This window comes from Sabethes cyaneus, chromosome 1, assembly GCF_943734655.1.
Source record: "Sabethes cyaneus chromosome 1, idSabCyanKW18_F2, whole genome shotgun sequence".
NCBI lineage: Eukaryota > Metazoa > Arthropoda > Insecta > Diptera > Culicidae > Sabethes > Sabethes cyaneus.
In genome coordinates, this window is record NC_071353.1 from 98,844,415 (window position 1) to 98,862,457 (window position 18,043).

At 45.8% G+C, this 18,043-nt stretch overlaps 1 protein-coding gene across 1 annotated transcript; it reads left to right on the forward strand.

Annotated features, from left to right (window-relative positions):
* Nucleotides 1-4,060: 4,060 nt before the first annotated feature.
* LOC128746005 (uncharacterized) lies at nt 4,061-15,648 on the forward strand. The gene is made up of 2 exons (XM_053843060.1): nt 4,061-4,813; nt 11,302-15,648. The coding sequence occupies exons 1-2, from the start codon at nt 4,061-4,063 to the stop codon at nt 15,646-15,648; spliced, it is 5,100 nt and encodes a 1,699-aa protein (XP_053699035.1).
* The last annotated feature ends 2,395 nt before the right edge of the window (nt 15,649-18,043 follow it).

An 18,043-nucleotide genomic window follows, 5' to 3' on the forward strand; every position in this document is an offset into this window, starting at 1 on the left:
TGCTTTTGCTTAGCAAGGAACAGCCGGCAATTGCGACACAAATGCCCCTTTTTCTTACAGAAGAAACACGTCTTCTCTGTGCCGACAGATTTAGCAGCAGGCTTAACGCTACTCTTCATCGCCTTTGCATCCCCGCAATGACCGCCTTCACGCTCTTTGCGCCGTTCAAATTCTTCAAGCAATTTCGACTTAACGAGCTCCACTGTCAAGTCACCATCAGGACGATTTTCTACATTTTTCGTGACGCTCGCATTTTTCGATTTTTTGGAATGACACCCTATCTCAAAACTTGCCGTAAGACGTAGTCCTACGTCAAAAGGAAAATCGGCCGAACCGGTCCCTGCACCGGTTCCATTCGATATGGCTGGCAGAAATCGAACAGAACTCGGGCATAAAAATCAAAACAAAACCGTTAGGCGAAATTTCTGCCCGAAACAGTTGTTGTAGGTAATTTGCCAATTGTTGCACACCTAAGGCAGGAACGTTCAGTTTATCTTATCTCTCGGGGAAACTATTTCGTTACTAAAATCGAAATTTGTCCTATAAGCATAATGACCTTTCACTAAAACATTTGGTATGTTTTCATAGCCTGGAATATTGCACATATTATGCAATTTGAGGTTTTGTTCAACAGCATACAGACCCAATTGTTGCCCACTTGATTAATGTCCTTTGCCTAATATTGCACACCTTCAATCCAATTGTTGCACGGCAAAAAAAATGGAATTAGGAGAAATACCAAGTACAGAAAACTGACACATGAAGAAGAACTTTTTAAAAACAGATTTACCAATTATAAGTACCGTACCGTTACCATGTTGTCACGTATTTGAACGTAATTCAATCTGCACCGAACAATGGTTTACAAGAACAGGTAAAAATTATTGCATTGAATTAATATATGTATTAATTAAAATTAATTAATATAATTTTGTTTTCCGGTATCTTTCCTTTTTCAAATTTAAATGCAGTATACGTTTTTGGCTGGGATTTGGTTTTTCAAATGCAAAGTTTTTCGATTTTTTACATTCGAGCGTATAAGAAAAACCTCGACTTTTAAGTTCTTTTAGCCACAACATAACTTTTTTCTCTTCTCAACAATAGTCAACATAACTTCTTCTATTAAACAGAAGCTGAAGCATTGTTCTGCGTTATTATGTTCATTTCTCAAGAATTTCTCATAATAAACTTCCGCACACATTGTTCCGTTAATCGACTGTGGATTACGGATACGAACATTATTTTCTATTCACGAAAATTGTTACACGCTGGTAATATCATTAGGCTTTTGCTGTTGTAGTCTCCAGAGAAATCAAAAATTATTGGTATTGTTTTAATCCAACATCCAAATAGTGGTAAATTTTCAATAAGAGTTGTATCAAGTGAGAATGGTACAGTAGGGCCATGCTTAGCGTTATTTGCGGATGGTGTGCAAGAAATGGACAAAATCCTAATTTTTTTCCAATTATTAACCACTATGCATAAGAACACAAAAATAGTAACATTTAGTTATTTAATTAATCAAACATTATGAATGTGGGTATTTTGAAAAGCATACGAAGTAATATGGGGTAAATTTGCTTTTTGTTGAGATCTATAAGCTTAAATTTGATGAGTGATTTCTTAATTCACACTGTAAGCATTCGACGTATTTTGGCTCTACTAAGAGTTGGATTTTTTGAGGGAATTTTACTATTCCAAATATTTGTTTGCTAACAATCATGTTTACACATATTTGAAGGTAATGAAATATATTTGTGTTTTGATTGTTTGGAGTGCTGCGATAATATAGATATTCTCAGATATTATTCAAAAACCGAGAAGTGGGCAACAATTGGGTGGTGAGCAACAATTGGCAAACTACCCTATTTCTCAGCGGGGTGGTGTGGCTGTCAAACTACATATACATTGTACATGTCCCACTCATTGGTTTTGGTACTTTTGGTTCTGGTGCCTACTTATAGGTTTATTCATTTTAGGACTACTGAAATTAATTAGAAAGCAGTACGGCACAGCCTTTTAGCTATAATCACAGACAAACAGACATAACTCTTGGAGGAAAAACCAACAAAAATTATCGTACCTCACATTTAGCCTGAACACTAGCACCATCTATGATCGACATTCCCAAATATCAAATAGCAACATGGGTATCCCTCGAAATAGCAAGTATGTTTTATGGGGAATTCCCCTTTTTTCGTCAAAAAGCGCCACTTTGACCAAAACGGAGACATTCCCAACTAAGCCTAAATTTGAAATGACGGTTTAATCGGTACGAAGAATGGAAAACGAGTGTTATGTCTGTTTGTCTGTGCTATAATTTAAGTATAATATTAGCTGTTATTTTCGGTGTACTCGCTGGTTCCAAGTTGTCGCCGTCCATGGATGTTTAGCCCGCAAAATTTTGACAATTTCACACCCCTGGCATTTCTGCTAGTTTTCACTAGAGTGACTATATACAGAGTGGCGACAAGTCATCCCAAATGTATGCAATGCGGTTTTTCCAAGGTTTTTCTTTCTCTTTCCTGCATACGCGTTGGATAGGCCGTCTGCTCGATTGGAATGACACTGACAGATAATTATCATTCCAATTTTGACATTGTCGCCATTCTGTATATAGTCATTCTAGTTTTCACGGGTGACGGCGGTCAGAAATCCGGCAGAACGTCTGGCAGAAAAAGTTTTTCGCTGCCAGATTTTTGTTCGATTTCTGTCGGACGCGCCTAAGCGGGATATAGGAAAATGGTCGACCAACATTTGAAAGGAGCGGATAAGCCAACTGTCAAAAAAACCGAGCGAGAGTTATTTTTTGCTGGAGCAGCATAGGAAAATGAACTCTCACTCGTTCTGTTTGACAGTTGGCTTATCCGCCCCTTTCAAATGTTGGTCGACAATGATCGAACTCTCACTCGTTCTGTTTGACAGTTGGCTTATCCACCCTTTTCTAATGCTGGTCGACATTTGAAGATAGAATTAACAAAAGGGCGAATGTCGCAAGCGTAAACAAACCGAGTGAGGGTTGATTTTCCTATGCTGGTCCACACTCTTAAATGATTCTACCTGTAAATAGGTCTGATTTGGTTAAAGCTAGGTTGAAACTACTCAAAATGCCCTTAAAGTGTACAAACTCAAAGTTTGGGTAAAAATTTCAACCAATTTTGGCTACTTGCTACCGATAATTGAATTATTCTCTATGCCAAATAACGCACTTTTAAGTTCCTACTACCAATTTTTTGGTTGAAAAACTACTCAAAATCTGAGTTTGTACACTTTAACCCTTTATAAGGCAGTGGCAACTATATTGCCCTAGATATTGCCACCAACAAACATTTTTTATTTTGCTTCTATAATTGTTGCGACACCACAGGGCACTCTCGTTGTGACGTTCTCACTGAGTGAGTTCCGAGCATCTGTCAGAGCGAATGTCAGGGCGAGCATAGCCGGCCATGTCTCTTTACTGTCATCAGGAGCATAAAGTGAAAACGTGGCTATTAAAACGGTTGAGTTCAATAGTACGGGCTCAAACATTGTTCTTAGTTACTAAATTGAAGATTATTAAAACTTAAAATCTACCCCTATTAAAACTTAAAGTCTAATTCTTACACTAAATAGGCGGTATAGTGTCAGGTGATTGAAATAGCGTTTAAACAGGTTATTTGCGACTCTCAAATAGTTGTACGTGCACGAAAGCCTAACCTATAATTATTACAGATACTTACGTCTACTATTAGTACGATTGGATATATTCTAATTAATTACAACTGTTTCTAAATTGTAAGTACATGCAATAGTCTTAACCTAAATATGAAATTGTAATGCTAAACATAAAATTATTAAAACTAGGACGGAGCTATTGTAATCCATCTTTCATGTCCTGGGAAGAGTTTCGGGCTAAATAATAAGAAGCATACGAAAATGTAAGCAAACCTTTATATAAAATGAATCGTAATGTAACAAATATAATTACAGCTCTGAAGCTGATTGAACTGCTATCAGAACGTTTTACGCTTCCCCGAAATTCCACCGGAACAAACTTCAGAGATTTTCTCTTAATCGGAAGATGAGTAATAACGATGTCGCAAAACACTGTGTCAAGTGTGACCGGCCAGACACAGCGGACCATCTTGTTGGTTGTGATAGATGTGACACATGGATGCATTTTGACTGCGCAGGCGTAACGGACTCTATCGCAGATTCCGATCGCTCATGGAAATGCGATCAGTGTCGATTGCGGGAAGATGACGCCATTTCTCAGACAAGAAAGTCTATTGGTCGCTCGTCTACAAGTAAACGTTCAGCCAAGGTGGAACTAAGCCTGCAGATGGTGGAGGAGCAAAAAGCTCTACACATGAAGAGAATTCTGGAGGAGCAGGCGGCTGAAGCCGCAACCCGACAGAAGTTAGCTGAGGCGGAGGAAAAATTCATGAAGCAGAAGTACGATGTGCTTTGGGCAGAAGCGGATGATATAGAAGAAGGAACCAGTAGAAAGACTAGATTGAGTAGTCGAGCAAGTCGGGAGAAAGTACAATCGTGGCTCAATGAACACCAAGCCGGTGCCGTCCAACAAGTGACAGTTGCACCCGCCAGTCGCGTGTCGCCAACGGTGGTAATTCCTGGAATAGTTCATCAATCTAGTGTTCCCCAATCAACCGGTCCTACAGCTACATCGACGATGGACGACTCTGCGATCAACGCCTCGGACGTGGCGGAGCCTGTGATTGCAGTTACAACGACGGTTCCCCATAGTCATCCAACAAAGTATTTGTCAGATAAAGTAATATCGTCTACCGAAATCACGTTTGAAAGGCGACCGGTGAGTACATCAAAAACCTCGAGATGTGGCTCAACGATACACATAGATCCAGTCGGGACAGTAGATCCCATAGCAAGTAAAACCGTCAGTAACAGTAACTATAATTCGGTGCCTATTATTCCTACTTTGTCAGTATCCATTCCAAACACGTCATTAAACAACAAGCCCATGTTAGTTAATAGTATACCCTCCACGAGCCTCAGTAACACACCGGCATCATGCTGTGCAGTAGTACTACAATCCGCTTCTGGACATTTGTCGTCATCAGTTAGTAAAATGTCCAACAGCCAATCAGCTGGTTTATACTTTAGATCAGGTAGTGAAGTGAATAGAGAGAACATCAGTTCCACAGCAGATAGGGTAACACTGTTAGCTCCCAATCAAATTCAGTCGGTTGCGGGTGGTATTTCTTTATTGCACTCGGCAAACACTAGACCGATACAGTCTGGATGGTAAATGGTTGAATAATGCGCTCCAGAACTATCACGAAGTTCCACAGCCTCTTATTTAGCAACTCCTATCTCTACCTCCTCGTGGTACCATCCGGGATACGCTCCTTAGTGGAAATCGGACAACCGGTGGAAACTAGGGTCGTATGCGGACAGAGAAGGGGGCACTCATGCGAAGGCTGAGTGTAAACTCTCCGCCTGCAAATGACGGATCTCGGTAGAAGCATGTTCGATGAACCTGAAAATACCGAGAACCTGAGCAGAGGGTCCAAAGCCCCCAAAGGAGGATGGTTTTAATAGCTATTATCCATGGCTAAAAGTAAAAACATGAATGGATAAACCCCTAATCCAAGGTGTCATGCGACCCGTGCCGAGGGATGAATGGTGGGGGGGGGTTCTATAAATACTCAGCCTCAAACGGAGCCTGTGGAGTACCAGAGCGCCCTCCACAGTAATCAGCCCTTACCGCATCATGAGGGGCTCTGATGTGGCGGACTTTTCTTTCCCCTCAACTCGTGGGATTCTTATGGAAGACAAAATCAAAAATACAACAAGTGTGGATACGGTGGAAAACCCGTTCGCTAGAGGAGGCATCCAGCGTTCTCCACCAAGGGTGGAGAAGGATGCAACTAGGAGCGCTAGTGTGGGTGGCAAAGGCAGCGGTATGCCTACCACGCCGGACACAGCGATGAACGGCCCAGCGCTTATCAGGGCGATGGAGAAAAATAGAGATGCTGTACCTAAAGTGGTAGCAGCGTCACAGCAGCTCGAGGTAATAATCGAGTTCACGTCAGGTCGCGGAAATTTCTCCAAGGACCTGAAGCAGAGCTTGCTCATGCTTCGGAGAACCTTGAATGCAGTGACCAAAACGCACAACGACCTCGTGGCGCGTGCAGGAGAGGCTAAGAAGGTGACCGTGAAGGCGTCGAAGGCAGTACAAACGGACGCTTGCCCGTTGACGGAGTGTCGTAACGCGGCCCAGGAGGCTACGGAAGGCGCTACCAGCAGCGGTAAGGCATCCGCCAAGCGCCCGAGACAGTCCCCGGGGGATAGCACCCCTGGCGGACCGAAAAAACGCCTGATCGGTAAAAGCCCTCAGGCTAGCGGGTTGGCAGAGCTAACCGATGAACCAGCGGGAAGCTCCAAGACAGGTGGCCCGTGGACCGAGGTTAGGGCCAAGAGAAAAGGCGGAGGAGGCTCCAGTAAAAAAACTGCTCCACCTAAACCGGCAAGAAAGCGAGCGAAGAAGGGCGACGCTCTTATCCTGAAAACCGACGGGTCGAAATACTCGGAGGTTCTGAAGGCCATGAGAGGAGACGCCCTACTCAAGGATCTGGGCGCGGATGTACGGAGCATCCGCCGCTCACGCACGGGCGATATGATCCTCGAGTTAAAGAAGGACGCCACAAAGAAGAGTTCCGCATACAAGCCAATAGCGGAAGGAGTGCTCGGGGACGGAGTGAAGGTACGTGCTCTCACACCAGAAGTGACTCTCCAGCTTAAGAACCTGGACGAGATCACCGAAGTGCGTGAGGTCGTACAAGCTCTCAAAGAGCAAAGTGGAGTGGTGGTGGCAACCGAGGCGGTTCGCCTACGCAAGGGTCCGGCCGGGACCCAGGTAGCCACCATACGACTTCCGCTGATTGACGGAAACAAAGCCCTGAAAGCTGCTAGGCTAAAAGTGGGGTGGTCGGTATGCCCACTGAGCGTGTCCAAGCAGTCGGAAGCTTGCTTCCGGTGTTTCGAGCACGGACATAAAGCCTGGAACTGCAAGGGGCCAGATAGGAGCCAGTTGTGCAGGAGATGTGGCAGTGCTGGCCATAAAGCAAAGGACTGCGCGGAGCCTCCTAAGTGCCTGATCTGCACCGGTAAACGGGACGCAAAGCACGTAACGGGAGGTCCAAGGTGCCCGGCCGGTGCGCCGGCGACTAAGCCACGTTCATAGTGCAAGTGACACAACTCAACCTGAACCACTGCAGCACAGCTCAGCAGCTGTTACACCAAGCAGTTTCTGAGTCAGCAATGGACATTGCCATAGTCTCGGATCCATATCGCGTCCCTGCCGGAAACGGCAACTGGGTCTCGGATAGGTCTGCGACGGCGGCTATATGGACAACAAGCAGGTTCCCGGTTCAGGAGGTTGTGTCAACTGCAGACGAGGGATTTGCGGTTGCCAAAGTGGGTGGAGTGTTCTACTGCAGTTGTTATGCTCCGCCGAGTTGGTCTATCGAGCAGTTTACGCGGATGGTAGACCGAGTATCAGTTGTGCTGACTGGTTTAAGGCCGGTGGTTGTGGCGGGCGACTTTAACGCTTGGGCGGTAGAGTGGGGAAGTCGTCGCACGAACCATAGGGGTCGGATTCTGCTTGAAGCTCTGGCAAAGCTTAACGTAGATCTGGCCAACGTCGGCAACACAAGTACCTTCAGTAGGAACGGTGCGGAGTCTATCATCGACGTGACTTTCGGCAGTCCTGGTCTGATAGGAGACTGGCGGGTAGATAATGGCTACACTCACAGTGACCACCAGGCGGTCCGCTATGGTGTCGGTCAGATAACGAGGCGGCAGGCGGCGAGTAGGGCCAACACTCCAACCACCCGTGGATGGAAGACATCATACTTCGATCCCGAAGTATTTGTGGAAGCGATCCGGAGAGAGTGCGGTGATCGCGGTATGCCCGATCCGAACGCTGATCATTTGGTTGAGGTACTGTCGCGAGCATGTGACGCTACCATGCCTAGGAAAGGTCGTCCTAGGTATGGCAGGTCACCGGCTTACTGGTGGACAGATGAAATTGCGGAACTCCGCGGAGCGTGCTTTCGTGCGAGGAGAATTATGCAAAGAGCTCGTTCGGATGAAAGCAGGGCTGAATGTCGAGTAGCACTCGTTGCTGCACGCGCAGCGCTTAAGAGCGGGATAAAAGCTAGTAAACGAGACTGCTTTGAAAGGTTATGTGCTAGTGCCAATGCGAACCCGTGGGGTGATGCCTACAGAGTCGTAATGGCAAAGACCAAGGGTGTGATGGCGCCCGCTGAGCAATCGCCAGAGATGCTGGAGCGGATCATCGAGGGCCTCTTTCCGCGCCACGAGCCAAGGCCCTGGCCCCAGGCCGCTGAGTCGTCCCACGGCCGACGTTCCAGTATCTCAGACCATAGCGTAGGATGGTCGGCCTCCCAGCCGAACATCCAAAGTAACGTGGGCGACGGCGGTTTGGAGGTCGGGGAGGAAGTGACGGTTACGAACGAGGAACTCATTGATATCGCTAAATCCCTAAAGGTGAGCAAGGCACCGGGGCCAGACGGTATCCCGAATATGGCCATTAAAGCGGCTATTTTAGAGGCTCCCGAATTATTCGGGGCAGTAATGAATGGATGCCTGGAAGCTGGCCACTTCCCGGACAGATGGAAGCGACAGAACCTGGTCCTATTGCCGAAGCCGGGAAAACCTCCGGGTGTCCCCTCGTCATATAGGCCGATCTGTCTACTCGATACTGCCGGCAAGGTGCTGGAGAGGGTTATCCTTAACAGACTCGTACAGTACACGGAGGGTACAAACGGTCTGTCAAGGAACCAATTCGGCTTCCGAAAAGGCAAATCTACGGTGGATGCCATCTTGTCTGTCACTAAGACAGCCGAGGTGGCAATCCAGCCCAAGAGGACAGGTATTCGTTATTGCGCAGTTGTCACGCTCGACGTGAGAAATGCGTTTAATAGCGCTAGCTGGGACTCCATAGCCAGCTCGCTTCGGAACGTCCAAGTGCCGGTGTCGCTGTACAGAATTCTGGAAAATTATTTCCAGAATCGTGTGCTATGCTACAACACGGAGGATGGTCAGAAATGCGTTCCAATCACTTCAGGGGTTCCGCAAGGTTCCATACTGGGCCCGGTGTTGTGGAACGTCATGTATGACGAGGTGTTGAAGCTAAAGTTTCCGGTAGGGGTGGCGATTGTCGGCTTTGCGGACGATATCACCTTGGAAGTCTACGGTGAATCTATCAGAGAGGTTGAGTTGACGGCTGCTCACTCTATAAGCATTGTTGAAGATTGGATGCGATCCAGGAAACTGGACCTAGCGCATCAAAAAACGGAGGTTATCGTGGTTAACAACCGCAAGTCGGTGCAGCAAGCAAATATCAGTGTCGGGGACTGCACTATTTCGTCAACGCGGTTCTTAAAACTCCTTGGAGTCATGGTCGACGACAAGCTCAAGTTCGGGAGCCACGTCGACTATGCCTGCAAGAAGGCTTCCACAGCTATTTCGGCATTGTCTCGTATGATGTCTAATAGCTCTGCGGTATATGGCAGCAAGCGAAGGCTTTTAGCCAACGTGGTCCAGTCCATACTCAGGTATGGCGGGCCGGTGTGGTCATCGGCGTTAGGTACCAAAAGCTATCTAGCCAAGCTGGAAAGCACCTATCGTCTCATGTGCTTAAGAGTGGCGAGTGCGTACCGCACAGTTTCACATGACGCAATCTGCGTCTTAGCGGGTATGATGCCTATTGGTATCATCATCAGCGAGGACGTAGAGTGCTTCAACCAACGTGGAACTAGAGGCATACGGAGTACCACAAGATCGGCCTCGATGATCACATGGCAGCGGGCATGGTCTGATTCCACAAAAGGCCGGTGGACACATAGACTTATCCCGGAACTATCCGGATGGGTCAACAGGCGTCATGGCGAAGTCAACTTCCACCTGACACAGATTCTGTCAGGGCATGGTTGTTTTAGACAGTATCTGCACAAATTTGGGCATGCGGAGTCCCCTGAGTGTCCTGAATGCGCGGACGTTGAGGAAACTGCAGAACATGCTTTCTTCATATGCCCTCGTTTCGAGGGCGTGAGAAGCAACATGATGGCAGTTAGCGGACAGGACACTACTCCGGATAACTTAGTCCAAAGGATGTGTTCTAGCTCGGACGTCTGGGGTGCGGTCAATGCGGCTGCTACCCAGATCGTACTTGAGCTACAAAATCGTTGGAAGGCCGATCAACGGCGAATAAACAGCCTAACTACCATAGTCCAGTAGTTATCTAAGAGCGTGCGTTAAGCACAATAGCCCCTCCCTCAAGTAATACCGATACCCAAGTAACATTTTTGTTGTATAATAGCTTATTAAACTATTGTATAGCTAATTCCCGTTGAATAGCTGCTTGATAAGCTGTTATACAACAAAAATGTTACTTGGGTAAGGTGGTTCCAGGGGGGATTGAGGCTGGAGACTCGAGTAGGGTTTTAGTGGGTCTGGATCTCCACGATCTTCACGGGATACCAAACCCCACTCCCTGAGCTGTCTTTTCAGGTGTCTGATAGCAGATTTCCCTACTCGTTAAAAAAAAAAAAAAAAAAAAAAAAAAAAAAAAGACCGATACAGTCTGTGCACAATGTTGCACTCGGTATTCCTCCTGTTGTCGTACCAGTTACGGTACCGTATCCTCCCCCGTCTACGGGTATCGAGAATGTTATTCCATCGTGGTCATGCTGGAATCCTATATCAGCGACATCGCAAGCAGGGCATATGAGACACGGAGGTGGTACAATAGTCAGCGGCATGTCGGGTTTCTCTGCACCGACCGGCACATTCAATGATCCAGTTACGGTAGCATCGAGCATTGCCCTACATCGGGGTCTTCAAGGAACAGATGGCATAAGTTCAGTACATCCAGCTGGATTTTCCCGATATTTCCGGCATCCTATGGAGCCACCGATTAGTTATGCTCAACCTTCTACTACGCTAATGAGAGGTCCGGGTCCTTCTAGCGAGCAACTAGCTGCGAGACAAGTAATGCCTAAGGAACTTCCTAACTTTTCCGGCGACCCTCAGGAATGGCCGTTGTTTCATAGTTCGTTCTGTAATTCTACGGAAGCATGCGGGTACACTGACTCAGAAAACCTGGCCAGATTGCAGCGATGTCTGAAGGGGAATGCACTTGAGGCGGTTAGGAGCAGGTTGCTGATGCCACAGTCAGTGCCGGCAGTAATTGATACTTTAAGAAGATTGTATGGAAGACCTGAAATTCTTATACATTCTCTTCTCCAAAAGCTACGCGCAGTTCCCTCTCCAAAAGTAGATAATCTTGAGTCGTTGATCACCTTTGGACTCGCCGTACAGAATGCAGTGGATCACATGTCCATCGCAAATTTAAACAACCATCTTTGGAATCCGACATTGCTCTGCGAACTGGTAGAAAAGCTTCCTCCCCAGCTTAAAATGGAATGGTCCTCCTTCATGAGGAGTAGCACAAATGTCAACCTGGCGACGTTTGGCGCTTTCATGTCCGAGCTTGTCATGATGGCTTCGGACGTGACACTCCCCGTGGATATGGTAGGTGTGTCCGCAAAACCATTCAAAACAAGAAGGGAGAAACAGAAGTTGTATGTTCACTCTGAGGAGATACGAACAGAAAAGGCAGATATTAGTGTGGTGAAATCGGTAACGGAACCGGTGAAAAAAACATGCACGTATTGTGGCTGCGTGAACCACGAGATAGTAAATTGCACGCAGTTTAAGGCGCTTGATGTGGACGGTCGGTGGAAGGCAATCAAACAGAAAAACTTGTGCCGAAGCTGTCTCATACCACATAAAAAATGGCCGTGTCGTTCCAACAGGGAGTGTGGAGTCGACGGCTGCAGAGTTCATCATCACATGTTGCTGCATTCGACAAGAAATCCTCCGTACAAAGACGAAACAGCCAACAAGTCGCAGTCAACAAGTAACGTGAAAAGTATTGTGCATCAAAATCTTCATTCCTCGATAGCGTACTCATTGTTTAGATATTTACCCATAACTATCCATGCTAATGGTCAGCAGATGAAGTCTTTCGCCTTCCTAGATGATGGATCGTCCTCTACTTTATTGGATTCTAGCATTGCAATGGCGCTTGGTATTACTGGACCAACCGACAACTTTTCGTTAAGCTGGACAGGTAACATATCGAGAGAAGAGAAAGGGTCTCAACGGGTCACTGTGGTGATTTCTGGCGATAGAAAGCAATTTAAGCTCAACAACGTGCGAACAGTCCAGGAGCTTCGACTACCATGTCAAACAATGCAGTACGAAGAGTTGCAGCAGATACACCCGCATCTAAAGGGTCTGCCGATCCGCAGCTACAAGGAAGCTACGCCAGGGATCATAATTGGACTAGAACACGTTCGACTGCTAACGTCCCTGCGCGTACGAGAGGGTGGAGACAACGAGCCTGTAGCGACGAAGACGAGGCTTGGCTGGTGCATTTTTGGCAAGAGTTCTGCTGATGAGACTGTGTTGGAACAGTTGAATTTCCACCATAGTAACGACTTAGACAATCGTGAGCTGCATGAGCGAATGCGGCATTATTTTGCTATTGAGGAATCAAGTGTGACCATCAAACCGGAAGGCAAGGACGACAAACGTGCGCGTGAAATTATGGAGACCACAACTCGACGTGTGAATGGGTCGTTCGAAACGGGATTATTGTGGAAGTTTGATAGCTTCTCCTTTCCTGACAGTTATCCCATGGCAGTACGACGAATGAAGGCATTAGAGAAGCGGTTTAGCAAAGATCCAGTTCTGGCAGGCAAAGTAAGAGAGACGATCACGCAGTACGAATCAAAAGGATACGCACGTCTGATTACTTCCGAGGAGCTCCAGTCGACGGATCCGAGTAAGGTTTGGTACTTACCACTGGGTGTGGTACAGAACCCGAAAAAACCCAATAAAATAAGGTTGATATGGGATGCCAAAGCAAGAGCCGGGGGAGTGTCATTCAACGACATGCTGATGCCAGGACCGGATTTATTAGTTGCGTTGGTGGCTGTACTTCTTCGCTTCAGGCAAAGGAACATCGCAGTGGTTGGCGACATAAGAGAGATGTTCCACCAGATTTTTATAAGGAACGAAGACAAGCAGTCGCAGAGATTTCTGTATCGGCCGTCCGAGGAATTATCCCCACAGATCTATGTAATGAACGTAGCTACCTTCGGTGCCACCTGCTCACCCAGCTTGGCACAGTTTGTCAAGAACAAAAATGCGTCAGAGTTCGCTGAGAGATTTCCCAGGGCGGCTAAGGCGATTATAGAAAACCACTATGTGGATGATTTCCTGGATAGCCTAGACTCGGAAGCAGAGGCGATTCAGCTTGTTAACGAGGTGAAATATGTCCACTCACAAGCAGGATTTGAGATCCGAAACTTCTGCTCTAATTCCACTAAGGTTCTAGCTGCAATAGGAGAACAGAAAGCGTCATCGTCGGTATCTTTGAATTTGGAGAAAGCCTTGGGAACTGAGCGAGTGTTAGGCATGATTTGGAGGCCAACAGAGGACGTATTCACCTTTGATCCAAGTACCCTAAACGAGGATATCAAAGCACTGATTGGCGGTGCAGTCACACCAACGAAGCGGCAAGTCCTGAAGACTATTATGTCGCTGTTTGACCCTTTGGGATTGATATCTCATTTTGTTGTGCACGGAAAAATTCTTATGCAGTTGATTTGGAGATCCGGAACAGATTGGGATGAGTCCATCCCAGAAGAACTTCGAGCAGTCTGGAGTCGTTGGTGTCAGCACTTACAGTGTTTGGACATTGTAGCAGTACCGCGCTGTTTTTTCAAAGGGATAAACAGTTCTACTCTCGACAACGTAGAGGCTCATCTGTTCGTGGACGCCAGTGAATTGGCGTGTGCAGCGGTATTATACCTCCGTTTGGTAAACAACAACAAGGTCCGTTGTACTCTGGTGGCGGCAAAAACAAAGGTCGCACCCTTGAAACCTGTTTCCGTACCTCGTCTTGAGTTGCAAGCAGCGATGATCGGTGTAAGAATGCTGGATAAAGTACTGCTAAGCCTAGATATTCCCGTATTACGACGTTTCCTGTGGTCCGACTCTTCGACAGTGCTCTCTTGGTTAAGATCTGACAGTCGCCGTTTCCACCAATTCGTGGCTGTTCGAGTGGGAGAGATTCTGTCAACCACTAGCGTTGACGAATGGCGTTACGTGCCATCCAAACTCAATGCCGCTGATGCGGCCACCAAGTGGAAGGATGAGCCTATTTTCGCCGACAACAATACTTGGTACAACGCACCGGATTTCTTGTACATGTCACCAGAGCATTGGCCGTCAAAACTACCGAAAAAGGAGCTGGAGACAGTCTCTGAGCTCCGCGCTGTTTTCTTGTTTCATGGTATGGAGCAAAAACCACTGTTAGACGTTTCTAGATTCTCTAACTGGAACCGACTCGTGAGAACCGTTGGATATACAATAAGAGCTATTCGTCGTTTCAAGGGAGGGAAACATCATGATCCGGCTTTCTTAGCTCAGGAGGAACTGAAGTATGCTGAAATCCTACTCTGGCGGCAGATACAAAATGAGGCCTACGCTGACGAAGGATCTATTCTGAAGCATAATAGAGCGTTTCCAGAAGATCCATTGTCGATTCCTAGTGCAAGTCCGCTGTACCGTCTCTCGCCCTTCATTGATGAAGACGGAGTCATTCGGATGGACAGCAGAATTACAGCAGCACCGATGATACCGGTAGAGGTAAAATACCCGATTCTGCTACCCAAGAAGCACGCTGCAGTCATCCTTCTAGTGGGAGAGTACCATAGGCGGTTCCTTCACGCGAACGGAGAGACGGTGTGCAATGAGATGCGCCAAAAATTCTTCATACCAGGCCTGCGAAGCTTGATCCGCCAAGTATCCAAAAGCTGTCTGCATTGTCGCATTAAAAAGGCTACCCCACAACTACCTATGATGGCATCGTTACCCGAAGCCAGAGTGACTGGATTTGTGAGGCCATTCACACATACGGGGGTGGACTACTTTGGACCAGTAATGGTCAAACAAGGGCGCAGTCTGGTAAAGAGATGGGTGGCGTTATTTACCTGCCTTGCGATACGCGCCATACATTTGGAGCTTGTGTACAACTTGTCCACCCAGTCATGTATAATGGCGATTCGACGCTTCGTAGCTCGTCGAGGTTTTCCGGAGGCGTTCTACAGCGATAATGGGACGAACTTCGTGGGGGCAAGTAACTTACTGACAAAGCAAATTCACGAAGACTGTGCTGTCACGTTTATCAGCGCCAAAACCAGATGGTGCTTCAACCCACCGTCCGCGCCCCACATGGGTGGATCGTGGGAGCGCATGGTACGCTCCGTGAAGGCAGCCATATCAGTGATCGCCGACCATCCGCATCACCCGAGTGATGAAGTTTTCCAAACGGTAATTCTGGAAGCTGAAGCAACTGTCAACTCCAGACCGCTTACCTACATTCCACTTGAGTGTTCGGAGCAGGCGGCATTAACTCCAAACCACTTCCTGCTTTTCGGCACCAAAGGGGTCGTGCAACCGGAATTGGTTATTAACCCAAATTTGAACACGTTGAGAGACAGTTGGCGCCTCGCGCAGACCTAGGTAAACCATTTTTGGACCCGCTGGGTTCGCGAATATCTTCCGATGATAACCCGGCGCACTAAGTGGTTCAAACCTACGAAACCGCTTGAATCTGGAGATCTGGTAATAGTAGTCGAGGATGGGAAGCGTAACGGATGGCTGAGAGGTCAGGTTGTGGACGTGATGAAAGCAGCTGATGGACAAGTAAGGCGCGCTGTTGTAAAGACAAAGAATGGACTAGTTACAAGACCAGCCGTAAAGCTAGCCCTCCTGGACCTTCAGGTATCTGCATCTTCCGGAACTACACGGGCGGGGGGATGTTGCGACACCACAGGGCACTCTCGTTGTGACGTTCTCACTGAGTGAGTTCCGAGCATCTGTCAGAGCGAATGTCAGGGCGAGCATAGCCGGCCATGTCTCTTTACTGTCATCAGGAGCATAAAGTGAAAACGTGGCTATTAAAACGGTTGAGTTCAATAGTACGGGCTCAAACATTGTTCTTAGTTACTAAATTGAAGATTATTAAAACTTAAAATCTACCCCTATTAAAACTTAAAGTCTAATTCTTACACTAAATAGGCGGTATAGTGTCAGGTGATTGAAATAGCGTTTAAACAGGTTATTTGCGACTCTCAAATAGTTGTACGTGCACGAAAGCCTAACCTATAATTATTACAGATACTTACGTCTACTATTAGTACGATTGGATATATTCTAATTAATTACAACTGTTTCTAAATTGTAAGTACATGCAATAGTCTTAACCTAAATATGAAATTGTAATGCTAAACATAAAATTATTAAAACTAGGACGGAGCTATTGTAATCCATCTTTCATGTCCTGGGAAGAGTTTCGGGCTAAATAATAAGAAGCATACGAAAATGTAAGCAAACCTTTATATAAAATGAATCGTAATGTAACAAATATAATTACAGCTCTGAAGCTGATTGAACTGCTATCAGAACGTTTTACGCTTCCCCGAAATTCCACCGGAACAATAATTATATTGATGTCATTATAGATGCAAAACAAATATTTTTCGTTGGTGGCAAAATAATTGCCACGGCCTTATAAAGGGTTAAGGGCATTTTGAGTAGTTTCAACCAAGCTTTAACTAAATCTAACTTATTTTCAGGTAGAATCATTTAAGAGTGCTGCAAAAAGAACTCTCACCCGTTTTGTTTACATTTGCGACATTCGCCCTTTTGTTAATTCTATATATTGCCCTTTGCATTGAAAGTTGGATTTTGAACACACTTGTTCAGTCACACATTTTGTAGGTGAGAAAAGTTGCCAAAATTTCGTGGGAAAACCCCATTAATCTTGGTTGATTCCTATTTGAATTCTAATGCTTACGTAGAGTTGTTATCGACGCTAAGAATAATATAAAAATAGTTACTAAATACATAATTCCGCACATAATTCATAACTTGAACAAATATGCAGCATATATAAAATAAATGGAAAATTAAATACTATTTGCTTTTCCTACAACTGGTATCCAGCTTTCCACGAGCGATAATGGCGGTTATTGAGCACAAGTGGGCACAATCTTTTGACATTCATTGGAGGAGCGTCGAGTTCGCCCTGACGGAGTTACTATGGAAACATCCATGATTGTTTGTTGTTCGAATGTATAAATGTAAACATTGTTAAATTTTGCAGATCAGCTAAAGAGGAACATAATTGAACGGACTACAAATTTTATGGATTCTGGCTTCGCAGTTTTCGAATATTTCAGGGAGGATGGCCAAATACGCAGCAGAAAGTTTCTTATCAAAACGAGACGCTGTTCGAGAGCAAACTTGGTCACGGCTCGACCAATATAAAGTTCAATCTAGAGTTCAATGTTCACGTTTGCCTCTGAGTGCACTCGAATGTTTAATTCGCACGATTGTAAAAAGTATCCTGAGCCGGTGCTTTCAGGAAATTATGGCCACAAACCACTACAAAAGCTTGAATCCGCTCAATTATGTTCCACTTCAGCTGATCTGCAAAATGAAACAATGTTTATATTTTTACACTCGAACAACAAACAATCATGGATGTTTCCATAGTAACGACGTCAGGGCGAACTCGACGCTCCTCCAATGAATGTCAAAAGATTTTGCCCACTTGTGCTCAATATCCGCCATTATCGTTCGTGGAAAGCTGGATTGGCGCCACTGCTAAATCAAATGTCAGCTCAGATGGGAGAGTTGTAATGATGGGAAATGCCGATCAAAATCTATAACGATTATTGATAAAGTTTTTTATCGTTAATAATTACTAACGATAATATGATAGTATAATCAAAAATACGTAAGAAATAGAACAAAAATGTTAAAATAATAACAAGCCAAGAAGAAGGTTTCACTTTAAACCCTCCAATTTTCGATATTCTTCCCTGATGATAAAGTTTGATGATATTATCGA